General features: G+C 38.1%; 8 protein-coding genes across 9 annotated transcripts in view; 5 read left to right on the top strand and 3 right to left on the bottom strand.

Moving 5' to 3' along the window:
• Positions 1-88: 88 nt before the first annotated feature.
• LOC137584356 (serine protease inhibitor 88Ea-like) lies at positions 89-4,951 on the bottom strand. Its single transcript, XM_068299708.1, has 3 exons — positions 4,815-4,951; positions 606-1,607; positions 89-543 (listed from the first exon to the last, which is right to left on the bottom strand). The coding sequence occupies exons 2-3, from the start codon at positions 1,605-1,607 to the stop codon at positions 247-249; spliced, it is 1,299 nt and encodes a 432-aa protein (XP_068155809.1). The 5' UTR covers positions 4,815-4,951; the 3' UTR covers positions 89-246.
• Positions 4,952-5,484: 533 nt separating this feature from the next.
• Mau2 (Mau2 sister chromatid cohesion factor) lies at positions 5,485-8,204 on the top strand. The gene is made up of 3 exons (XM_068300241.1): positions 5,485-5,990; positions 6,050-7,344; positions 7,400-8,204. The coding sequence occupies exons 1-3, from the start codon at positions 5,862-5,864 to the stop codon at positions 7,959-7,961; spliced, it is 1,986 nt and encodes a 661-aa protein (XP_068156342.1). The 5' UTR covers positions 5,485-5,861; the 3' UTR covers positions 7,962-8,204.
• LOC137584712 (zinc finger protein 892) lies at positions 7,984-10,943 on the bottom strand. The gene is made up of 4 exons (XM_068300242.1): positions 10,773-10,943; positions 10,082-10,711; positions 9,589-10,024; positions 7,984-9,528 (listed from the first exon to the last, which is right to left on the bottom strand). The coding sequence occupies exons 1-4, from the start codon at positions 10,896-10,898 to the stop codon at positions 8,804-8,806; spliced, it is 1,917 nt and encodes a 638-aa protein (XP_068156343.1). The 5' UTR covers positions 10,899-10,943; the 3' UTR covers positions 7,984-8,803.
• A 232-nt stretch (positions 10,944-11,175) lies between these two features.
• LOC137584547 (transmembrane protein 141) lies at positions 11,176-11,629 on the top strand. The gene is made up of 2 exons (XM_068299989.1): positions 11,176-11,378; positions 11,433-11,629. The coding sequence occupies exons 1-2, from the start codon at positions 11,264-11,266 to the stop codon at positions 11,627-11,629; spliced, it is 312 nt and encodes a 103-aa protein (XP_068156090.1). The 5' UTR covers positions 11,176-11,263.
• Positions 11,630-11,682: 53 nt separating this feature from the next.
• Positions 11,683-13,503, top strand: LOC137584546 (putative GTP-binding protein 6). Its single transcript, XM_068299988.1, has 3 exons — positions 11,683-11,921; positions 11,979-12,870; positions 12,931-13,503. Exons 1-3 carry the CDS (start codon positions 11,683-11,685, stop codon positions 13,369-13,371), a joined length of 1,572 nt encoding a protein of 523 aa, XP_068156089.1. The 3' UTR covers positions 13,372-13,503.
• On the bottom strand, positions 13,363-19,705 carry Gnpat (dihydroxyacetone phosphate acyltransferase). Its single transcript, XM_068299986.1, has 4 exons — positions 19,221-19,705; positions 16,495-17,069; positions 15,097-16,370; positions 13,363-15,033 (listed from the first exon to the last, which is right to left on the bottom strand). The coding sequence occupies exons 2-4, from the start codon at positions 17,030-17,032 to the stop codon at positions 14,695-14,697; spliced, it is 2,151 nt and encodes a 716-aa protein (XP_068156087.1). The 5' UTR covers positions 17,033-17,069; positions 19,221-19,705; the 3' UTR covers positions 13,363-14,694.
• Positions 19,706-20,039: 334 nt separating this feature from the next.
• On the top strand, positions 20,040-21,876 carry LOC137584388 (fatty-acid amide hydrolase 2). The gene has a single exon (XM_068299761.1). The coding sequence runs from the start codon at positions 20,186-20,188 to the stop codon at positions 21,755-21,757; it is 1,572 nt and encodes a 523-aa protein (XP_068155862.1). The 5' UTR covers positions 20,040-20,185; the 3' UTR covers positions 21,758-21,876.
• A 489-nt stretch (positions 21,877-22,365) lies between these two features.
• Positions 22,366-23,621, top strand: part of msi (musashi) — a 120,349-nt gene continuing 119,093 nt past the window's right edge. For both annotated transcript variants that reach the window (XM_068301598.1, XM_068301596.1), the window contains exon 1: positions 22,366-22,451. In XM_068301598.1, the coding sequence (XP_068157699.1) occupies positions 22,381-22,451 (71 nt within the window). In that variant the 5' untranslated portion in view covers positions 22,366-22,380. The remainder of the gene's footprint in view (positions 22,452-23,621) is intronic.

Below are 23,621 nucleotides of genomic sequence, written 5' to 3'. Positions count from 1 at the left end.
GTGGGAAAAGAAGCTAATCTTGAGTTGCTTGAGAAAGAAAAACTTTAAACAAATTGAAGAGGCCACAAAAAATTGTATAAGCAGCAACTTGTTATAGATAAATATGATATAAGATTTATATTTATACAAATAGATTATTAGTTTACACAGTTTTCTTAACAGTCGGTAAAGAATTTTGGTTAAAAAGGTGAAAGGTGTGAAAACATGTCATAGAAAGAAAAACATTCCAGCTGTATGCACATCAAACTACTCCTTTTTTGTCTTGGGATCACGATAGATGCCAGTAAAGAGAACGGCATTGGCCTTATGATCATAGATAAGGAACAAAAATGGATGCTTGCACTCGAATTTAGTTGGCTCAATGGGACGTGCTGAGCGGAAACTGACCAAAACTGTAGCCGCTGCAGCAGTGCTACCCTCCTCATCTACCTTGATTTTGGCCACATGCTTGGCATCATTGAAGCTTATATCACGATTCGTAGAGAAATCACCAAAACTGGCTTCGGACTCGAAAAGTTTACTCAGACCCATTTCTTTTAGAATCTAAAACAAAGAAAAAGTGAGTTAGAAATCAAGTGATACTATCATAATCTCTAATTACTTACGGGCACCAATTCCAAACGCTGTTCAAAATCAAATTTCGGCATGGAAACATCAATTTCACGCTGAATACCCTCCTTCAGTGATTGGGACAATGTTGTGGCATTTAAATTGGACAAAACCATCTCCAAGGAATTCAAACCAACTGGTGGTAGAATAATAACCATGGATATTTCCGAATCATCATCATCCCTCACTAATGAATCATCATTGGGATTGGTGTTCTCATTGGTAGTCTTATATGGCATCTGGAGAACATAGGCACCCAAACGCTCGTCAGTGGTCAAAGCGAAATTGCCCTTTTGTCTCATCATGGGCACCAATGAGATTTTCTTGCTGGACGTATAGAATGGCATTTGTTCAGTTTTAGCCGAATCGAATTTACTTTGCCATTGTCCCTTGAAATATGCGGCATTGGCCAAGACAACTTGAGTGCGAGAATCGATATCACCATCGGCTAACGTCTCCCGGATTTCATTCTCTGTAACATTTGCTATCCAATTGTTAATTGCTATCCTTGACTCATCTGGACGACTGCTGAAATCCATTTGGGCTATCTCTTCACTCAGACGATTCTCCAAGCAATTGGCCAGAGTGATATGCTTATTGAAAAAAAGGCGATCTGCCGATTTAAATACCAGAGGCATTTTATCGGCACGATTCAAGCGATCGGCTTTCTCAATTGTATAGGCACTTCGTACCTCTTCCTTGCTCTGTGCCCAATCCAAACGTAGGATCTTTTTCAATTGCTGCTCTGTCTCGCCAGTTGCACCGAAATAGGCCAACAATAAGGCATGATAGGTGCTGTAGGGTGAGAAGAAGATATTCTCATTCGGTGTGGCCTTGCGTATGGCATCCAGCATTGAGACACTGAACTCCTGTTGACCACGATAAAGGTTTAAACGTGTGGCCCCCAACCCCGGATTGGGTTGAAGGCTGCATAGCTCAGCACTAACAAGAAATGCCGGCACAAGTAGACAAAAAGCACCAACTGTCAAGAGATTCATCTGAAATTAATCCAATCACAAATCACTCGTTAGTCTATAATCTAAATGGGGCGGGAAAACCGGGTAATCTAATAATTTCTTCATAATACACAGATTATCTTCTTTCCAAGAAATTCCAAATTATTTAATTGACCCATGAACTTTTATGTATTTCCCAGAAATTGATTTCAGGAGCTATGTACGCCAAATACAGTGGTGGTCAGCGTGTAAGCCCCTTTTTTTTTTTTTGATTTTAAATTTGATTTTCTCGGCTCCTAAGAAACTTAATGAAGAAATTTTTTCAGTTATTTGTTGGTTATTGTATTTAAAATCTGACACGTAATTATTGTCATTCCAGCTTTCGACGTTTTTTTACAGGTGCGTTTGAAAAAAAGCTCCCCCAAAATGTTTGACAATAGTTTAGCCCGGTCATTTCAAAATCTTTAATATTATAGTTAGACATGTGTATTCTTTGAAAAAGTTGTAGATCTAGGTAATCTAAGATAAACTGCATACCAAATATTTTCATTTTAGCCCCAGTATTTATTTTGGGGCCTATCGAAATTTCGGGATTTTGTATGTAATTCTTGAGGTCTCTTTGTTTGGCGACGTTTTACGATACCAATTTAAACTTAATTATTATTTTCTTATTCTAAGTATGAAAGTGAATTGAATTTCCCGTCAAATGATACATGTTTCATAAAAATCCGACAAAAATTAGATTGATTTCATCGCCCATACTTAAAAACCAGGTAAGCAAAATTTCCCATACATGCGTGCAAAGAAAGAGACGGAGGATGTGTGGGAAATTTTGCTAGTTCTAGTCTTTTTTTTAAGTATGGGCGATGAAATCAATCTAATTTTTGTCGGATTTTTATGAAACATGTATCATTTGACGGGAAATTCAATTCACTTTCATACTTAGAATAAGAAAATAATAATTAAGTTTAAATTGGTATCGTAAAACGTCGCCAAACAAAGAGACCTCAAGAATTACATACAAACTCCCGAAATTTCGATAGGCCCCAAAATAAATACTGGGGCTAAAATGAAAATTTTTGGTATGCAGTTTATCTTAGATTACCTAGATCTACAACTTTTTCAAAGAATACACATGTCTAACTATAATATTAAAGATTTTGAAATGACCGGGCTAAACTATTGTCAAACATTTTGGGGGAGCTTTTTTTCAAACGCACCTGTAAAAAAACGTCGAAAGCTGGAATGACAATAATTACGTGTCAGATTCTAAATACAATAACCAACAAATAACTGAAAAAATTTCTTCATTAAGTTTCTTAGGAGCCGAGAAAATCAAATTTAAAATCAAAAAAAAAAAAGGGGCTTACACGCTGACCACCACTGTATATATTTGAAATTCTTTAGTTATTTCGATTAAACGACATTTTTTCTTCGATATAGAATATAGTTATATAAATAAATAATACGATGGATAAATTAACTAAGGACCGGATCCAGAGAATATTGTTTTTATCACTGTGACCTTCGGAAATTAGAAACTGACTCAGCTTTAGTTTGTTGTTACATTTCTTTAATCAGTAAGTATAATTACGTCACAAAGAACTGGCTTCTAATCATCATTATTTCATTTCAGTAATGACTTTTTTTGAAAAACAATTTAAAATCAATTGCATGATAAGTCATTACAAATTGACGATCACTTTTACAGCAATTTTTAAATATATTTTTAAAATTATTGAATCAAAATCGTATTGAAAAGTTATTATTACATTTAACATTAATTTGAACAAATTTCTAAATATTCATCTGTTTTCTTACAGGGCTCTAAAATATTAGCTTTATATCGCCCAGAACGAAAAACTGGTCGTGATTGAAATCGAATTCAGAGCTAATGAAGTCTAATTTATTCTCAGCACTTTTGACAAACTGTAACTCATTAAAAAACACTTAAATTCCTGAGGCTGATTCATATTTTAAAACTTCCCACGACATTGGCAATTGATGTTGTCTCTTTCTCTCTTGGGTTATTTTTTTGTAAGAAATCTTTGAAGCGGCGACAATTGCAACATCTCCTTCAGCAAGAAAAAAAAAAGAGTTGAAAAAAAGTGAAAGTTTATCAGTTGCTCTGCACTCGATGAAATTCGCAACAATCTCTGTGCTTGTTGTTGGTGCCATACATAATAAGCCGTTATTGTGCATGCAACAGAGCATAAAAAAAAAGCAAGAGAGCGAGTGTAAGTAAGACATGGTGAGGGGGCGACAGAAAGAGCTTTTCTTTGACGTCATGAGATTGCGTGACACCAAAGAAAGACAATGAAAATATATGATAAATGTTTGTTTGAAAAAACCCAAGAAAAATTAACATTTCTTACAACCGGTTCCAGTCGTATGTGGCTACCAGCTGACAGACACCGCTATATTATGCCCAACGCCCTGCATCACAAAACATACAGAAAAAAAAATTTAAAAAAACACAGTGATTCATAAAAAATAAAACAGGCCAAACTGATGACCCTGTAGTTTGATATCCCATTAGCCGTGACTAAGCAGGGTATATACAGGGTAGTAATTAAATTCGCAAAAAGTGCTTTCCTTGATTAGTCTGATATAAATTTCAAATAGAAAGAATATTTTTCAAATTTTACTGCTTCATTGAAATTTTCATTAGTAGTCTGTTATCCAATTACAGGGTAATAACAAGTCGGGGCCTGCTATTAATATGCACACTTTTATTGTATTGGCGATTTTGTAATTACGCCTGCGCGACGCTGATGCCCCTCACACACACACACACACACAGAACGCACAGGCATACGCATACACAAACAATTTACTTAACAAGTTGTTCAAATTTTTATTTGGGCTTTTCCCAACAATTTGCAGCGGCTTAAGAAATTCCTTGAAACGGATTAGCAAATAATTCTATAAATATACATACATATGTACGTACATATATATATTTTTTGTTTTTGTATAATGATGCAGAGATAAGAGTATAATGAAAAAATGATCATTTTAATAATATAAATAATAATGCATTTGTATTCAGATTAAAATAATTGCCTCATTTCATATGCGTGTGACAAATACACACACACGCAGACAATAATCGGTCACACATACACTCAAATACACTATTATTGCAAACACTTTGATATGTCACGAATATTGTGGGTAAAAAAATCAGTTTTAAACGCCCACGCAATATCCTTACGACAATGCCAAACGCTATAAGGAAACATTTACCTTTTTATTTTGTTAAATTATTACTCAATATGCTTGCGCTTCACAATTCGTCGGCTTAAAGCAGTTTTTAAGCAGACAACTAACGCGTCTGACTTTGAGCAAGTTTAGTTTCGGACTGAGCTGCTCATTCCGGGGCCAAACAAAAGCTGCTCTTGGCTATCAAATCCCAGGGTGGAAGCAAAAATACTTGTAATTCAATCGGCATTGTGGGTATAAATGAATATATGAAAAAGTAGGGGCTTTTGGCCATTAATGCTTGCTGCTGTCTCCTAGGAATTGGTAAACTGTAATGAAAGATTCTAATACTAATAATTACGCAAAAAGTTAAACCACGGGGGATCCTTGATGAGATGGACAGTGTTTGCGCCTATTGGAAAGAATTCAAAGTTTTTAACAACGCAGGATACATGCATTTTTCAGAAGGATAATACACACATAATATTTATTATTTAAGGGGAAATTATAAATTTAAGCCAGTTTTGTTTAATTTTTGTTTTCAAATGTTGTCCTAGGTTTTTTTTTGATTTCAAAATTTTAAGGACGTTGGATTGGTTCGACGTTGGTACTTTTTGGTTGGATTCAGTGGTCCGACGTTGTTAAATTCGTCCGACTCATTGGTTCGACGCTGGTACTGGCAACTGGTGATTTTTTATGGTGAGTTTATTTATCGTGGTGAATTCCAAATTTGCGGCTAATTTTTATTCTTGTTTTGTTTTCCTTTTGGAGTTTATTGCAGATTAAGTAAATAATATTTTACTCCCTCTCAGTGTTAAATCCACTAACAAGACATTGGAGAATAATATTGAAGTGCCCCAGATAAGGTGCACTTGAGCGGTAAACGCGCGAAGAATTGCAGAGGACCACGCCGACTCTGGACCATTTCTTTTTTTTGCCATTATGGCCATCATCAGCAGAGTCAGCTAATACATGACCTTGGAACTTGCCTGCGTCGTTCAGGCTTACAGATGACGAAATTGCTAACTTAAATACCGATTGCAACAACAAACTTCTTATTGGATATATTTATTGTAAAAGAGAGTTGCAAAAATGAGTGGATCGAGCAGTACGAATCCAGCGGCTAGCCAAGATGCCTGCTATATATCACTGTTGGGTCTGGCGGAGTATTTCCGTACCTCCCAACCCCCGAATATCAAGAAATGCATTCAATGCCTGCAGGTAGACTAGAAGTGAAATCTAAACAAAATGTTTACTAAATTGTAATCGTTTATTTTTAGGCGCTTTTTACCTTTACGCCGCCTTCAAAAGTGGAGGCACGTACCCATTTGCAAATGGGTCAGATTCTGATGGCCTACACCCGAAACATTGATTTGGCGCGACAACATTTGGAGAAAGCATGGAACATTTCGGAATCTTTGATGAATTTCGATGATGTGAAATTCGATACGGCATCGTTGTTGGCCCAGTTACATCTGCAAACAGAGCCAAGTTCTAATGCAGCCAAGGCCATGCTTCGACGAGCAGTGGAATTATCACAGAATAATGTCTATTGGCATTGCAAACTACTGCTGCAATTGTCCCAGATACATGCAAGCGATCGAGAATACTCATCTGCCTCCGAACTGCTGGCTGTGGGCGCAGATTCGGCCGAAGAGGCTGGAGCAACGTATTTAAAGGTATTATTCCTACTATCACGCGCAATGATCCTAATGATCGAACGGAAAACCAATGATGTTTTGGCCCTACTCAATTCGGCTGGACAGATTATTGATAACAATATACCCAATCCACATCAAAAGGAATATCTTAAAGTATTCTTTTTGGTTCTACAAGTTTGCTATTATTTGGCACTGGGCCAAGTGAAGACAGTGAAGCCAAGCCTAAAGCAATTACAAATGTCCATACAAACGATAATGGCACCAAATTGGCCATCAGATGATACGATCTTTGGTTCAAATCAATTGGAAATGTTTGTATGGCTACCGAAAGAGCAATTATATGTATTAGTCTATCTGGTGACAGTTTCCCATTCCATGATGGCTGGATATATGGATAAGGCGCAAAAGTATACGGAGAAAGCATTGACACAAATTGAAAAATTGAAGCTACAAGAGGATAAGCCCATATTGTCGGTCTTCAAGGTAATACTGCTCGAGCATATAGTAATGTGTCGCATGGTCATGGGTAATCGGGAGTTGGCAATACGTGAAATAGCAGCGGCACGCGATGTCTGCCTCGCAGCACCGCAGCGCAGGAGTCTTCTGAAAAGGCATTCGGCTCAATTGCATTGCCTCATTGGCTTGTATGCCATGTCCACCAGTTTTTTTGATCATGCCGAGCGACAGTTCCTTGTTTGCGTCAGCGAGACCACCGAAAGAGATTTGAAACTCTTTGCAAATCTCAATTTGGCCATTATCTATTTGCGCACCAAGCGCGAGACGGATTTAAAGCAAATTTTGGATGCTGTTTCCACGGAGAATACCCACACCTATAGCAGTCAAGCCCTAATGGGTGGCTTTTATTATGTCCAGGGTCTTCATGCATTTCATAAAAACAGCTTTCACGAAGCCAAGTGAGTAATCTCCTTCTCCCTCCCTCTATAGTGTTTTATAACTTCTCTTTTGCAGACGTTTTCTGCGTGAAACTTTAAAAATGGCCAATGCAGAGGATTTAAATCGTTTGACGAGTTGCTCTCTGGTCTTACTATCGCACGTCTTCCTTAGCATAGGCAACTCCAAGGAGAGCATGAATATGGTAACTCCAGCCATGCAATTGGCCAGTAAAATACCCGATATACATGTCCAACTTTGGGGTTCGGCAATATTAAAGGATCTGCATCGTATGTCCAAAGATGCGCAGCATGAAAAAGAAGCCTATGCGAATCATGTGAAGTATTCCGAGAATTTAATAGCCGATCAAAGGAAATGTGTTCAAAGCTCGCATCATGAATTGGTCAATTGGTTTCATGGTGATCCACCAGTCACAACGGGTGCTCCTTTAACTTTACCAGTGATTCCAGAAGCAATCAGTAATCCCGTCACAACGTTAACGCCATCATCAGCTACATTAGCAGCAGCCGCCGCCGCCTCCACGACTCCAATGACCCAAACAAATGTGGCCGTGGCATCTACCTCAGCTTTGCAGCCCCCAGTGGGTGCTGTTACAGGGCAATTCGGACAATTCTATTAGGACAACAACAGCAACAACAAAGTGAATTTAACATAAGATATTTTTCATTGTGTAAACTAAAAATTACTCGTACAACTATTTTTTTAGTATAAGTTAAAAGCTACAAACTTAAAATTAAACATTTTTTATCCTTAATCTAAAAATAATTCCCACAGGGAAAACAACACCTACAGAAAGAAACACGAGTCCAAGTTATAGGAAAATCGGTTTTTAAAATTGCAAATATAATATATATACCTACTAGATCGATCATTCTACTTATATGTGTATGTGTGGGAGTTGCAAAATATATTATAGACATCTGATATTATACTATTTGGTAACTATGTATGAAGTATATGTAAAAGAAGTGTGATATAACAAACTGTATCGCATTTCGATACTTGCGATCTATATATATTGAGCAAACTGACTATAGTTATTAAAGTTCACCGTTACCTTTAGATGTTACGGGAATTCTATATATCTATATATATGTATGTATCTGAACTGTATATTGCTTTAGGGCCTGCTTTACTTTTTCTTTTGCCACCTTTTTGCAATTGTATAATGCACAGTACTTCGAATCTTACAGTTTTAACTTGGAAAATAGAGATTTATGTTGGATGAAATTAAGAAAGACAGAAAAAAAAATGTACAAAATTGTAAATAAATCATGTTCTAAAAAGTTACAAAACTCATTGCAATAAAAAAAGATTTTGATACGAAAAGAAAATGAATATTAATTGGAAAATTCTACAAAATGATTGCTACCTACTATAGATTCTCAAGAATATTTATGGATCCGGAAAGTATATACAAAATATATAACATGTCTTCCGCCGATTTCCCTGCTCTTAAATTTAAAGCAACAATGCTGCCTCTTCGTCAACTTCCTCCTCCTCCTCTTCTTCATCATTGTCATCTGCCTCTTCATCCGTGACTTCCTCGAGGCCAGCATTGCCATTTTCCTTGTTGCTAAACAATGTAAAATGATGGACAACTGGCTTGCCAGGTTGTGCTTGCTGTTCCTGTTCCTGATCATGACTGGCCAAATGTTTGCGATATTCGGCCATTGTCTTGAAATTCTCGTTGCAACGGGAACAGACATACAACTTATCACCACATGATCTTTGGTGCATTTGACAGTCGCCACGTTGGGTAAAACTCTTTGGACAGAACATACACACATAAGGACGTTCCCCCGTGTGAGTGCGACGATGATTTTTCAGGACATTCAAGGCAGTGAAACGCATGGGACACATTTCACAGGCATAAGGCCTTTCTCCAGTGTGTTTACGTTTATGTTTGGCCAAAGAGCAGCTGGTGGTGAACTTGGCCAAGCAGACATCGCACTCAAAGGGCTTATCACCCGTGTGGGTACGAATGTGGGAGGTTAATTCAGCTTTGGTTACAAATGAATTTGAGCATTGATCGCACTTGAAACTCTTTGTTTCCGAGTGACGCAGCTTGTGCTGACGTAGATTGGCATTTTGAGTGAAACTCTTGCCACAAATGTTGCACACGAATGGCTTCTCGCCCGTGTGGATACGCATATGATCCCGCAATGTGGATAACATGGTAAATACTGTAAAAGGTATGGATATATTTATTCGTGTAATTTTGACGACATTCACCTATTACTTACCCTTCTGACAAACTGAGCATTGATTCCTTAGATTCCGCTTGTGCCCCTGCACCATGTGCCTGCCCAACTGCTCTTTCGATTCGCATTGCATGCCACACTCTTGGCAATTGTAAGTGCCATGAGTTGCTTGATGCTCCACCAAATGATCTTGCGACACGAAAACCTTATCACAATCCTGACACTTGAAATTACGATTCGTACAGCCATTTTGACGACGATGTATACTCAAGGACTTCTCCAAGGCAAAGCCAGCCTGACAACGATCGCAGTGATACTTTAATTCAGCTACAGGCAATACTGCTCCTTCAGTTGGTCCTGCTATTGCCTTTGCATTGGAATTTAGAGATTTGCGCAAACGTTTCGGGGACGGAGCTTCAGCTTGCTCCTCCTGTTTTTCTGCGGCACGACGTCTGCTTGAACGCTTTAATGGAGGAACCTGCATAGCAATAATCAAATTTTAGTTTGTGAGGCGATACCATTGTTTGTTACTTACCGAAAATTCTTCGGTTGTTTCTTGCGATATTCCGGGCTGGTTCATCTCTTGGTGGTCCCCTTTCCCTTGCTGCAGTAACTTGGCGGCACTCTTACGCGTGGTAACCTGCATTGGACTTGGCAATGGTAGGGGAGCTGGTGAAATCTCTGTCTCTCCATTGGCATTATTGAATATGGAGAAATTATATTCATTTGCCATTTTATCCATTTCGGTTTCATACTTCATGTGACCATCATTCTTCTCTGTGTTGGTGGGTGCATCATGTTGGGCTAACTCGTATTCGAAGTCCTGACCCTGATCTGCTTCATCATCCTCTCGCGGATCTTCAATCACTGAACTGGTGCTAATCTTGATCTCCTGATGAATAGTTTCAAGGACGGGAATCTCATCTGTTTGGATTTCAATTGAATTCATTTCCACGGGACTTGCAGTGGCCTGAACTTCCTGCTCTTTGGTGACCACTTGTGGCTTTGGAGCCACCTGGTCTTGCTCTTCGGGCAAGGCATTGGGCAACAGTTGGCGCAGAGTTCGACTTGAGTTTTCGCATTTGATTTTAAACGAATAGCAATGATTTATTTCGCTCAGGCAACTTAGGCAAACCTTTTCGGGCAAATTATTCTGACGTTTGGGCTTAAAATAGGAGTTTTAAGACAAATTAGGCTTGGTGTTTGCTTGAGAATGATTTCTTTACCTTTGTTTTGGTGAAGTCGCTTAACATATCGGCTAAGCAATTACCGCTGCCAGAGCCTCCATCGTAGATTGAGAGAAATGGACCCGATAAACTCAAACAAGTCAAACAAATCTTCTCAATATCCATTTTTATAAAATATTTTCCATAAAAACAAACCAAAGCCTATGTTGCTTGGCGTTGCCAGACTGTTATATCAAAATTCAGAGATAATAACCGCTAAAAAGTAAAATCAGGACAAAGATTTCCAAAACTAAATAAGAAACCTGTCCCAAAATTAGACTGAACATAAAAATATTAATCTTCTGAGAAGTTTTTCCACAATTAAAAGGAAATAAAAATATTGTTGAATTTTATTTAGCTATTTACAAAAAAAGCTATTCTGTAGCATCGCTGTGAAATCACATTGGACAACAGCTGATCTAGTTGCAGGTTGGTGCCGGCGAAATAATTTAAGAATTTAACTAAATATTTAAAACAAAACTACGACTATTATGAATGATATAAAACGCTTAAAGGATCAACAGCGCGACAAACATCCTGGCTTTGATGCCTATTTGGATTGCATGACCCGATCCCTGTTTACGGGTTTGGCTGCCTTTTGTTTGGGTAAATTTTTCCTAAACAAAATTGCATAATATAACTAAATAAAGTTGTATGCAGGTTTTTCGGGTACTTATTTTGCACAAAAGATAGTGCAAACCAAAATTCGCTATCCCGTCAAATACAATATACTATTGTCATCACTGGTGGCCACTGGAGTGTCGTATCAAACGACATCAACGAGAACCAAATCCTGCCAAGCGGCTTGGATGGCCTTTGAGGACAAACATACGGCACTTAAAGAGGACACATATTAAGAGGGGGAGTGTATATATAGAATAAAGAGAGTTCTAAGTTAGTATAGATCAACATGGCAGGATTAAGAAATTTTATGAAATTGGTAAAATGGAGACCTACATTAAGTTTGGCTTTAGCAAGCCAGCAACGCACCAAATACATCCAACATCAAGGAGTCAAGGGGATTAGGAATCGAAAGAGCTATTTCGAGGCTCAAATGCAACAAGCGAAGAATGATGACGACAATGATGAGCAGAATGGAGATTCTAGGTCAAGTGGAGAATTGTTTGATATGCGTTTTCTAGATGATCGGTAAGTTTTATATTAAATAACATAAAGACCTATCTAATTTTTTTATAATGTCCATAGAGCTTATGATGAGGTGGCTGGTGGAGCCATGCGTATAACACGTAATATAGCGACCTCTCAGCAGGTTCTTATCCTTCAGCCCTATGTGAAATGGTCAGCTAAGCGTAATCTACCACAAGATGTAAAACCAGAAGATCAGTTGGAGGAGGCGACAGCTCTTATACGTTCTCTGCCCAATTGGCAAGTGGCTAAAGCTCTTAAGGTACCCCTGGAGAATTTGGAGCGTCGCACACTATTCGGATCTGGCAAAATGGTTGAACTGAAAGCTCTTATAGCCGATCTTCGCCAGGAAATGTCTCTCACTTCTCTCTTTGTCAGCAAGGGTACACTGTCATTTGCCCAGAAACGTTATCTGGAGGAGGAATTCCATCTACCTGTCATGGATCGCTATTCCGTGGTCATACAAATCCTTCGCCTACATGCTACAAGCGCTGAGGCCCGCCTTCAGGTGGCCATGGCCGAATTGCCGTATATTTGGTCCCAGGCCAAAGATGCGAGCGCAAGTCAAATTCGTCGACAAGGTTATGCCTTAAGCGATTTGCAAAAAGAAATTCTAAAAACACGTGAACGCAAACTTCGAGCCGAGCTGGAGCAGGTGCGTCGACATCGCCAGTTGTTGCGACAGAAACGGAAGCAACAGAACTATCCCATTATCGCCGTTGTGGGCTATACAAATGCCGGAAAAACATCTTTGATTAAAGCCCTGACAGCGGAAAATGATTCACTGCAGCCGCGTAATCAATTATTTGCCACTTTGGATGTGACAGCCCATGCCGGTCAATTGCCTTGTAATTTGCAGGTCATCTACATGGACACAGTTGGATTTATGTCCGATTTACCAACGGGTTTATTCGAGTGTTTTGTGGCCACTCTAGAAGATGCTATGCTGGCGGTATGTTTCAAGCATTTAAATATATTGTAATCTCTGTTAATATTCTTTCTCTCTTATTAGGACATCATTATCCATGTGCAGGATATATCGCATCCTTGCCACAATGCTCAGCGCAATCATGTAGAAAGCACTCTACGTTCCTTGGCCTTCAATGTGGGCGGTGACCACCAGCCACCCATTATTAATGTCTTCAACAAATGTGATCTATTGCGAAATGCTGATGACGATGCTAAGGAGAGTACGGCTCACCATAGAATATCAGCAAGATCACAAATTGGCCTTGATCCGCTTCTACTTGATATTGAGCAGCAAATTCTCTCTGTCACCGGACGTCGTAAGATTCAGATGCGTGTGCCAAGCGGCGGTCCCGAGATGGCCTGGCTGTATAAGAATGCCGCCGTTATTGATACCCAGGCCGATCTGGAGAATCCTCAACGTCTGTTAATGCAGGTGGTCATTAGTCAACGTTCTTTGGAGCAATTTAAACGGGAATTTTGTTAATTGTAAAGGAATTAAATACTTTTATTATTGCTGTTAGTGTTAGGATTGGTGTTTAAGTTTCTATATAAATATAAAATTCACTATTGTATTGGTTTTTTGTATATAAAAACATGTTACACAAGAACACAAAAATATATTGTATTTTGGTTTTTGTATGTATCTTGTATATATTGCACATTTTGTTGCTCAGTTTATCATTTGTGTGTGTTGTGTCGGTTTGTGCGGCAAACTTTAACTAGGAATAACGATCAGATCCAAACAAAAGTGTTAAAAATTAAATTTTTTATCCACAGTTGACAATATTATTTGATTAATATCCGTACAAGGTTTTTTTTTCAAATCGTTAAGCATAATAATTCTTCAAAGAAACTAAATTGCCTAGGGGAATGTTTTCGAAAAGTTTTTAATCAAATTTTCACATAAGAATCAATGAAAATAGGAAATTCAAAAAACACTCTTTTAAGGATCTGAAAAAATTGGCTAAATCAACACTTTTACTATGTTTAGTGCAAGTTATTGAACATTTGTTGGGAATTTATCTTTTTCAATAGTGCATGACTGTAGAACAATATAGATATTGGCACTGTTAGATCACAAATTAGCATTAGAATTGAATTTAATTTTATCTAAATTAAGAAACGGATGATCGATCAGAGAGATAAAGGCAAGATCTTGAGATCAACCAAAGTAGATATCCACAATTAAGAGGAAATTCTGTTTAAGGTTTTTGTGTGATGTACTGTTGTTGTTTTTTTGTGTTTTGTGCTAAGTTTTCATTTTGTAAGAACATTTCTATGTAGAATATATATATTTATGTATATATAATAGTCATATTTCGATGGGACCTACCAATAATTTATTTAAAATTCGACTGAAGGTGGCAATTGTTGTTGTTGTTATTGTGTGTTATTGGCTATTTCTAAATATGGCAATGAAATGTAAAATAAAAAAAACAGAAAATGTTTTAAAACAAATGATGAGCAAACAACCAAAACGATAACCACAACCTTACGGTCCCATTATTTTCCCCGATTATTAAAACCCGATTCCTTCCACTTTCCCTACCGATTTTTTTTTGTCTTTTCAAATGGATGATTATGTATAAATGATGAATGCAATTAACCAGCAAAGGAATTGCCATATGGGAGCCACAATTACAAAAACGAATAGAATGCAAACGATGCGACAATTCTTGAGCAAGCCAACAATGAATGAACTTATGTGACTAAAGCTATGACTATTTTGATGACAATTATTTGTTTGGGCGGCAGCGGCGGCGAATGAGTCATCTATACCCAATCGCTTACCATTTGTGGCCATCAGTTATAATTTTGCTATATGAAACTGGGCCTGTTGATTGGCCGCTATCGAGTACTGAGCAAATGGCATTAGTTGACAGTATTCCAGTAGCTGTGATTCCAATTCCTTTAAACATTTGCCCGTACTCTGGGCACTGGGTATTAGCATTTGGCCTGTTTCTCGGGATTTAAGTATATATCCACGTTGAATAAGAGCATAAATGGCTATATTCAGATTGTCCAGGGCCAAGCAATAGGGATGGACATGTGAGGCAGCTCCATCCTGTTGTTGCAGCAGCCTTTCGACATGCTGTTGCACACGTACCAGCAAATCCTTATTGCTAAACTCCACATCAAGAGGGAGCTGCAAAAATAAGGCATTATAATATATATAACAAAGGTTTTTAAGAAATAAATGAATACTGACCTGTCGCAAGGTAACAGCCAATTGATAATACAGGCACAAAAATGGAGCCAAGGCCGCCAATATGACACGGGAACATTCGTTATCCTTAACACTAATCGAACCATTCGGTTCCAGTTGTAAGACATTCTCATTAATTAACAATTGAAGATGTGTTTCAAATTCAACTGCCTCACGATTGGACTCAATGATAAACTCATGCTGGAACAGAGTATCCATCGTGGTCACATGCGTATGTAGTGCCGCCAAGGTGGCATTTCGGGATACTGGAGTATTCGACTTTTGTCTTTGTTGCTCTTTCAGACCAGCCAGCAATAAATATGCCGGTCTGGCCAACCAAAACATGCAGGGATTAATATATAATTGAAGGGCTAACATGGGTACGGCCACCGCCATAGTTTGCGGACTCAAAGCATGAGCCTTTAGACGCTTCACATCAATTTGGGCCGCCAATTGCTTGGCTTTCATGGGTGTGAATTGAAGGCGTGCCCGATTAAAATTAACTATATTCGAATGTATTTCTACTGCATCAATTATATCCGCCTTAATGTTGTTGGCATTTGTGCTGACATGCGAGCCCAGTTGCTCGAAGATCCGTTTTAGGTGCAGCAATCCCCGCGAGAGTTCATCAATATTCACGGTACGCTGAGCATACAATTGACTGGCATAGTAGAGGCTCAATAAATTGAACGTATTGATCACAATGCGTCTTTGCTGTTGATAGATAACCTCATTGGCCAATTGCTTAACCAGCTCAATCTCCTGACGATTCAGTTTTTGCAGATGTCCACCCACGCCGGCACGTTGCATCCGTTGCCCGGAAGTATGACCAAAGAATTCACGTACCGAAATCGGTTCACCGAAATCCAAAAACATTTTGCCAAAACGTTCATCGATTATTTTTAAAGCTTTAAAAAACCCTTTTGTGGATTCTTTAGGTTTGGGCACTCCCAACAGTTCGTAGACAAAGAGTTGCTCTTCCAGAACCCTTTCATAGGCCACACTAACCGGCACTATGGTTACATCTGGCACTTCGCCCGTAAAGTACGGCAACAGGGCCATTGAAAGGAGACCAACTTTTGGTACTAAAGCCTTGAAATTTCTTGATCTTGTACCCTCGATGAAGAATTCCACTCCAATGTGATAGCTGGCAACCAAAGCGTACATATACTCCCGGAAGATATCCCAATACAGTTCATCGTTTGAGAAACTGCGCCTCATGAAGAATGCTCCCGTTTTCCTTAGCATAGTTCCCATGCCAAACATTGAGTGGAAATCTAAAAATTAAGAAAATAATAATGTTAATGCAAGTACATTTTTTATGTGCTCTAAACTTAAAATGCATAAGTCGAAAGTCATAGGTTTAATTATAACATTCTTAATGTTCAGTTAATGACTCACCCATGCCAGCTGCTATGCCCGGTATTTCGATATCATAATAATAACATATATATGACATCAATATAAAATCCATATAGCTACGATGACTGGGTAGATATAAAACTGGGCAACGTCCCATATCTTTGCGTACATTAGCCATGCTGGCCGAATTGACATAGAAGCCATCGCAAATCCTTTTGCCGATGGCCGTTATGGCAATGCCACACCAACGTATTATGGCCATATTACGATCCAAACCGATCTCATCGATAATCTGTTTAGCCTGCTGTTCTAATTGTTTCAGTGGTTGTTTTGTCTCCTTCGCATAGTGCTCCAAGATCGCATGAAGTTTTTCACTTTTGAGCACATGTTGCTTAAGCTTTTGAGGATTTAGATATCGTTCGAATTCGTAGGCCACTTGCGGATTGTATTCCCTGGTCATCGAGGCTTCTTTGCCAGTTTCTATGACATTCTCGAAATTCAGCATATATTCTGCAGCCGTTGTCGCTGTCTTTAAATTGGAGGCGGGTGGTGATTCATTAACTCTAGCCGACTTCATACTGAAAATTATTATTCCGTAATAGTTTTAGTTCAATCTGCAATATATAAAGGTAAAAGAACTTAAGTGCCTTGTTGCTCAGTTGGTTGAAAACTATGTCTGGGCACTCTTGGACACATTGACAACAGTCCGTGTGTGTTGTCGAGTGGAAGAAGGAAGGTGTTGGTCTGGTTTCGGGTCTGCGTTTCCGATCCGCTTGTCAAAAGGCATTCAAACCACTCACTTGACAGACATCAACTCAAATAGGCGTACAGAATAACACACACATTTGCCCCAGATATCTTCTTATTGTTGTTAGGAAGGTATTATCATTTATTTAGTCGTTTCTAAGCCAAACGGTCTCTAATCAGTTAAAGAGCGACGCCAAAAAAGACTCACACTTACTGTTCCACTAGGTATTAGATGGGTGAGTGCGTAAAGAAAATAACCAATAAAATTACCATCGAATTTATAGAATGTCCTATACTCTGTAACTTTAGCTAAACCTGATCTAAGTATTTAATGTATATACTTGATAGAGCTAGAAACGTGTTAGAGAGGTTCCTTAAATAACTATTGTTAAAATAATCTAAGGGATCCGTATGGTCCTAACTCACACAACATATCATTGTATCAAAACTAAATTGATTTTACGAAGCGTTTGCTCTTTAAACGGGGAATGCTTAAAGAGTATTCAAGAAATGGATTCGAAGTCTATGTGGATTCGAATAGATAGTTTTTCGAAAATTTTAAAAAACATTTAGCTTTCATATCGGTAATGAAACGGTTAATCCAAATTCAACTTCAACTAAATTTTTTTAATATTTGAAGCAATCGATGTGTCACTTATCAGGCACGCTTTCACTTCTAAGTGCGTGTGGTGGGGCTGGTCGTTGTCGTCGTCGCCAGCGTTGGCGGCATTTGCTTGTTATCAACGTCACTGATCAGGTGAGCAGCGGCAGTAGTAGTGCCGGTTACCTGGAACACTAACAACAACTACAAACACATTTAGAAGTATATAAAACCTAGTTGCACCTAACAAAATTGCTCAAGCAGTTAAATTAACTGGGAAACCGATTGCTAGGCGCAGTGTTTCTTAACCTAAACAAATAGAGGCAACACACACGAAAAGGGTATACATAGACATGCATTGTTGTATATGTATGTACATACATACAGATATATGGGATGTATACACATGATAAAGCCAAGGCAAACACCTGATATTCCTAGGAACATTTATGCATTATAAAGAAATGCAAATTTGTTCTTGAAATCGGTTACTTTTCACGAAGTAAAGCGGCTTATACTCTTAACTTGAATGGGATTAACTAAAAGACTAACTATAATCTTAAATCTTAATATTATATTTTTAGTCAGCTTTTAGATAGATTGGCAGCTTTTCTATGTTACTTGGTGTGTAAAAAATGTAATGTACCCCATTTTCAGCAAGGGAATGCAAAAAACAGTTGCTGCACTTCTCATAACACAAATTTTGTAGACATGACATACGGAAGGCATAAGGTTATATGTATGTATATATAATCCCCGGGCATCGAGGTTCGTCAAAGTCGCTGCTCTGTAGGTGTGACTTAAGTAGCTACATTTGTTTTTTTTTTTTTAGCTAAATTGCATTAACATGTGTGACAACTAAAAAACACTTTGTTTTCTTTTTTTTTTGTTTATTTTTTTACTCAACTTAACTCAAGCTAAATCCTCAACAAACTGCAATATGTACATACCCACAAATTGTTAAGCAGAGACCCACTTTCTATATTTAGCCAACATTTCAATTACTTTATCGGGTATATAGGGCTTACACAATTGATTTTTACTTCTTTTTAATGATTAAAGTGTGATAACATAAACATAAAAATGTATTTTTATCAAGTAAACTTTGTATTTTTTAGGGGTAGCACTTTAACTTTTATACGGTCAGGCCACTGAAACTTTAAACCATTTTTTATTTGCAGCTAATGAGACTTAAATCATACTCCAAATGATCTCCAAATGATGACTTAAATCATACTCCAAATGATCTGCTCCCACATCCTCGCCGTAATATGCTACAACAAATAGAGTAGTTTATAGTCGTCTAGTTATTTTACATGTCTTTTATTTAACGTTCGATAAACAGCGCCACACACACACACATACACAATCAATCAAACACTTAAGGTGCTTTCACGTGGAACTGGCTTGGCCTTACCGTTTAATTGCATTCGATCTGCAATCACCAAGATGAAATTTTAATTAATTCAAAAATTTATTTATGCGCTCTTGGGATGAGCCGCTTTTAACTACGAAGCTTCGTTTCACTTTGTTTGTTGTCGGCGGTTGGCGAACAATCAATAATCCAGCCAGCTGTCTCGACGCAACGACTTGTTTTGTGCACTTTTGGCAGCCGTATGAATTATATAGTAATCCGATCCGACCGGTTGCGACTATTTAAACGCTTTTCTATCCGAAATATAAACTTATTTGTTATATGGCTGCGATTAGTTTCTGGAGTAAAATCAATACACCCTTTTCGGTGGGTGCATTAAAATGAACATTTGTTGTTAAATTTGTGCCAGCAATTGCTGCTTTAATTATTATTAAACTTTGTGGGCACTTTTCACTTTTTAAATTCATACAAAATCAAATTGTTTTATTTCGATTGCAAAAACAAAAACATGCAGCAATGTTAAGAATAACAGAGATGTTAAGTCACTGCTGTCAACTAACCCAACAAACATTAATTTTCTTTTGTAAGTAGTTATTACTTTCAGTATCTTCATGGCTAAAATTGTTATTAAGAGGATCTTTTATTAATTAGTTTGAAGAATAATTATTTAATAATAAATTTTACTTCAGCTTCATTGAATTTCTGAGCTGCAGCTCATGAAGATATTAGAAATGTATAATATAATCACAGGTCGTCAGGAAATTGATTGCTGGTGTAATTAATTTTTTTTGTTTTAGCCTTTTTCGGCTAGGCCAGCATCTCTTTGTTGCAAATAGCACTCAGCACTAAAAACGCTCACCCATCATTTTTTCCTATTCGCTGACACAGCCACGAACGTTCCCTCAACGAATCAACAAATTAACATATAATAAATATTTGGATTGCGAATTCAGTGGAAGAGGTTAGTCAAAGTGCAGAACTGTAACTAATAAAAAATTCAATTGATCATGACATTTTGGCAATACGCACTGGAGATTCTAGTGACTTTGGCTCACATAGTAAGCGATCGCCTGCTGGAGTTTATATTTGGCTGGTATCTCGGTCCACACACAAGAGTTGCGACACCACAGAGTGTGGATCAACAGGTTATATTGACCAAAAGTGCGGTTGAGTTGGCACAACAAATACGCGAACGCAAGATAAAGTGTTATGACATAATTAAGGCGTTTGTTGAACGGATTGAGATAGCAAATCGAGAGTTAAATGCTGTCGTCGATGGCCCATTCAGTGAAGCCCTGGAACAGGCGAAAGTTATTGATGACAAGCTGGCCAAAGGAGAATACAGTGAAGCGGACTTAAAGGCGAAACCCTTCCTGGGAGTGCCTTTCACAACGAAAGATAGTACGGCTGTGGCAGGAAAACTTCACACATTAGGTCTAATTGCCAGAAAATCGGAACGTTCAGCAGAAGATGCTCAATGTGTGCGTTTGATGAAAAGAAGTGGAGCCATAATCATAGCCACTAGCAATATTCCAGAGGTGAACAAATGGCTGGAGACCAGGAATATGCTATTGGGCAAGACAAACAATCCCTATGATTTACGCCGTTCAGCGGGTGGATCATCCGGTGGTGAGGCGGCTCTCATTACTGCCTGTTGTACTGGCTTTGGTCTTGGCACAGATATCGGTGGCTCCATACGGATTCCGGCTTTCAATTGTGGTGTATTTGGCCACAAGCCAACGACGGGAACTGTTGATATAGCTGGTTGTACATTCCGTACGGGTAAGGAGAAGGAGACTATGGTCAGCGCTGGTCCCATGTCTCGATCATCAAAGGATTTGCTACCGATTATGCAAATTTTAGTCGAACCTAGCCATCGTTCGAATCTGAAGCTCGACGAGCAAGTGAATTTGAAGAAACTGCGTTACTTTTACATCGATTCCAATGGCATGCGTCAGTGTAATCCCATAAATAATGAAACCCAACGTGTTATGTACAAAGTTCGCCAACATTTCGCCACCTTGTCAGGCACTGACGTGAGACAAACTCAATTGCCTCATCTTAAATTGACTGGCAAAATGTGGCGCTATTGGATGACTCAGGAGCCAGCAAATTTCAATCTCTTGCTGGGCAACGGTGTGCAATTGAATCCTTATGTGGAACTCTTCAAGAAACTTATTGGACAAAGTGAATATACTCTGGCTGCCATTTACTCAATTATCGATGGTGTTCTGCCCAAGGAGAACGAATCGTTGATGCGTAAAGCCACCAAGGAATGCCAGAAAGCTCTAGATGATCTGCTGGGCAATGATGGCGTTCTATTCTTCCACAGTGCACCAAGATCAGCACCATTCCATTATTATCCTTTACTGAAATTTAATGATTTTGCATATTTTAGTCTGTTTAATGTTCTTCATGTGCCTGTTACACAAGTGCCCATGGGTCTGGATGCAAAGGGTATGCCGCTGGGTATCCAAGTGGTGGCCACTCGAAACAATGATCGTCTGTGTCTGGCTGTTGCAGAGGAATTGGAGCGTACTTTTGGGGGCTGGGTGCCACCGTTTCCCCTGAAACATTAAAAAGAATATGTAATTGAAATCGAATGATTTTGTTATTTTGTAAAGGTGTTGGTAATATTTAAGACTGTTAAGTATTCAAAATACTCATTGCAAAAATAAAACTTTATAAACTATATAAATTTTGTCTTATAACTTTTTTTTGGCGGGAGCAATATGTGGATAGATTTTTAACTTATCGAAAGTTTTCAACGATAACACTGCCTATCGGCGACGTTTTATCGATTGTCTATAATGTGTTATCGAATATTGGCGCTAAAATATCGTTTATCGGCAGTTTACATAAAAGTGCAAAAATTGGCGCCAAATTAGAGATCATTTGCAGATCAGGTAGTACTTTGTTTAAATGCAATTATACAATTCTTTCCTTTGAGAAGCAAGCCTTCAATCAAATCTTTCTCGCAGTTGTTTCTGACTGTTACGCATGTGCTTTGGTGCAGCAAGGACTTAATTGGTGTAGAAGGGCCTTTTTTCATAATTTTTGCTACTAAAAGCCTATGGTCACACTTCTAATCGAACGCTTGTCTAAATAATACGCTTGATAATTTATTCCCTAATATTGTGTTAAAAATAGAGTAATATCAATTGTGCAGTGAAAAATGAATATGCAACCTACCTTTAGTAACATGTTTGCGATTGATGAAGAATATATAGATGTGGAAAATGTATACAATGAAACTTACACATATAGTGACAGGTAAGAAGAAGAATCGACAATTTGCATCAAATTTTTCTACATTTCTTCGATTCTATTGATTTCAGGTATTGTAACAGGCAGTATTTTTATTCCCAAACCCACCGCCTTTCTGACCCTTAGTCCTTTGAACTTAGCAGTGGGGAGTGATAAATGAAGCTGATGTCAGGAAACACTTAACCTAAAACTTATCTAAAACCTCCGGAGATGTTGTCGCGTTGTCAACAATTAATTTATCCACTCACACACACAGAATTAAACATGGACAGGAAGAAGCCCCATTTTCTAACTAATTGCAAGTGCAGTGTTTGTGTGTGTGTGTGCGCATTTTAACCCCAACCCCAGTAACTGTTGGTCCATAAATTTTACTTGTAAATGCAGAAGATGAAGGAGACAGCAAATGGAGATGCCAATAGAGATGGAAAATAAGAAGGAGAGGGACATCGTTGTCCGGTCTGTTCTTGTTTCACCTTTGTGCGATTGCTGACCAAGCGAGAAATATTCCTTAATATTTTTTTTCACATGTTTCCCCAAGTAAAAGTCAAGTGCAATTGTCCTGGCTTATGTCAAGTATGTTTGGTACTTCTCTCTCTCTCTCTCTCTCTCTCTGTCTCTCAGAGTGTTTGTGTATGTGTACGCATCACTGTATTCTGTTTGTGTTTTCGGTTGTTGTTTCTGTTTTTGAAATATTAACGACGCCCTTTTGCTGTTTTTGTGTATTGCCCTCCCCCTCTCTTTCATGGCATAACTTTATGCTTTCAATTGTTTTTGCCTGCATTTTATGTGAGGAGTATTTTGGTTCTTCATAAATATATGGAAATGCATGTACACATACCCATACGCATACATACATCAGCAGCAAATCGTTGCAAAATGTTTAAAAAGCACAACAAAAAACGCTAAAAATAAAACAAATATAGGAAACTTCTTTAAATGCAGTAGACTACTTTAAGTAGTAAATAACAAAGCCAATAACAATCTTCAAATAAATATATAGAATCTGTATTCAGGTAAACAATTTGAAATCCTCATTGAAAGTTGAGGTGAGCCAAAGTCTCTTGATATTTCTCTAAAAATTGAGAGAAAACAACTTTCTTATAGTAAGAAAGTAAAGTTTTCGATGATTTAGAAATTAAATGTTCTTTAAAAAAGACTCTCGAACTGATAGTTTAA

The sequence above is a fragment of the Drosophila tropicalis genome, unplaced genomic scaffold (genome assembly GCF_018151085.1).
Source record: "Drosophila tropicalis isolate 14030-0801.00 unplaced genomic scaffold, ASM1815108v1 contig_878, whole genome shotgun sequence".
NCBI classification, from domain to species: Eukaryota; Metazoa; Arthropoda; class Insecta; order Diptera; family Drosophilidae; genus Drosophila; species Drosophila tropicalis.
This window is presented reverse-complemented; position numbering and strand designations above follow the sequence as displayed.

What these genes read in the sequence shown, in the direction of transcription:
- LOC137584356 (XM_068299708.1), bottom strand. Translation starts at nt 1,607, where the DNA reads ATGAATCTCTTGACAGTTGGTGCTTTTTGTCTACTTGTGCCGGCATTT. An exon ending in AGCGTTTGGAATTGGTGCCC is followed by an intron (nt 544 to 605) that starts GTAAGTAATTAG and finishes TCTTTGTTTTAG; the next exon opens with ATTCTAAAAGAAATGGGTCT.
- Mau2 (XM_068300241.1), top strand. Translation starts at nt 5,862, where the DNA reads ATGAGTGGATCGAGCAGTACGAATCCAGCGGCTAGCCAAGATGCCTGC. An exon ending in AATGCATTCAATGCCTGCAG is followed by an intron (nt 5,991 to 6,049) that starts GTAGACTAGAAG and finishes GTTTATTTTTAG; the next exon opens with GCGCTTTTTACCTTTACGCC. An exon ending in AACAGCTTTCACGAAGCCAA is followed by an intron (nt 7,345 to 7,399) that starts GTGAGTAATCTC and finishes TCTCTTTTGCAG; the next exon opens with ACGTTTTCTGCGTGAAACTT.
- LOC137584712 (XM_068300242.1), bottom strand. Translation starts at nt 10,898, where the DNA reads ATGGATATTGAGAAGATTTGTTTGACTTGTTTGAGTTTATCGGGTCCA. An exon ending in GCGACTTCACCAAAACAAAG is followed by an intron (nt 10,712 to 10,772) that starts GTAAAGAAATCA and finishes TCCTATTTTAAG; the next exon opens with CCCAAACGTCAGAATAATTT. An exon ending in AAACAACCGAAGAATTTTCG is followed by an intron (nt 10,025 to 10,081) that starts GTAAGTAACAAA and finishes ATTGCTATGCAG; the next exon opens with GTTCCTCCATTAAAGCGTTC.
- LOC137584547 (XM_068299989.1), top strand. Translation starts at nt 11,264, where the DNA reads ATGAATGATATAAAACGCTTAAAGGATCAACAGCGCGACAAACATCCT. An exon ending in TTTGGCTGCCTTTTGTTTGG is followed by an intron (nt 11,379 to 11,432) that starts GTAAATTTTTCC and finishes AGTTGTATGCAG; the next exon opens with GTTTTTCGGGTACTTATTTT.
- LOC137584546 (XM_068299988.1), top strand. Translation starts at nt 11,683, where the DNA reads ATGGCAGGATTAAGAAATTTTATGAAATTGGTAAAATGGAGACCTACA. An exon ending in ATGCGTTTTCTAGATGATCG is followed by an intron (nt 11,922 to 11,978) that starts GTAAGTTTTATA and finishes TAATGTCCATAG; the next exon opens with AGCTTATGATGAGGTGGCTG. An exon ending in TAGAAGATGCTATGCTGGCG is followed by an intron (nt 12,871 to 12,930) that starts GTATGTTTCAAG and finishes CTCTCTTATTAG; the next exon opens with GACATCATTATCCATGTGCA.
- Gnpat (XM_068299986.1), bottom strand. Translation starts at nt 17,032, where the DNA reads ATGAAGTCGGCTAGAGTTAATGAATCACCACCCGCCTCCAATTTAAAG. An exon ending in GGGCATAGCAGCTGGCATGG is followed by an intron (nt 16,371 to 16,494) that starts GTGAGTCATTAA and finishes CTTAATTTTTAG; the next exon opens with ATTTCCACTCAATGTTTGGC. An exon ending in TGGCTGTTACCTTGCGACAG is followed by an intron (nt 15,034 to 15,096) that starts GTCAGTATTCAT and finishes TTATTTTTGCAG; the next exon opens with CTCCCTCTTGATGTGGAGTT.
- LOC137584388 (XM_068299761.1), top strand. Translation starts at nt 20,186, where the DNA reads ATGACATTTTGGCAATACGCACTGGAGATTCTAGTGACTTTGGCTCAC.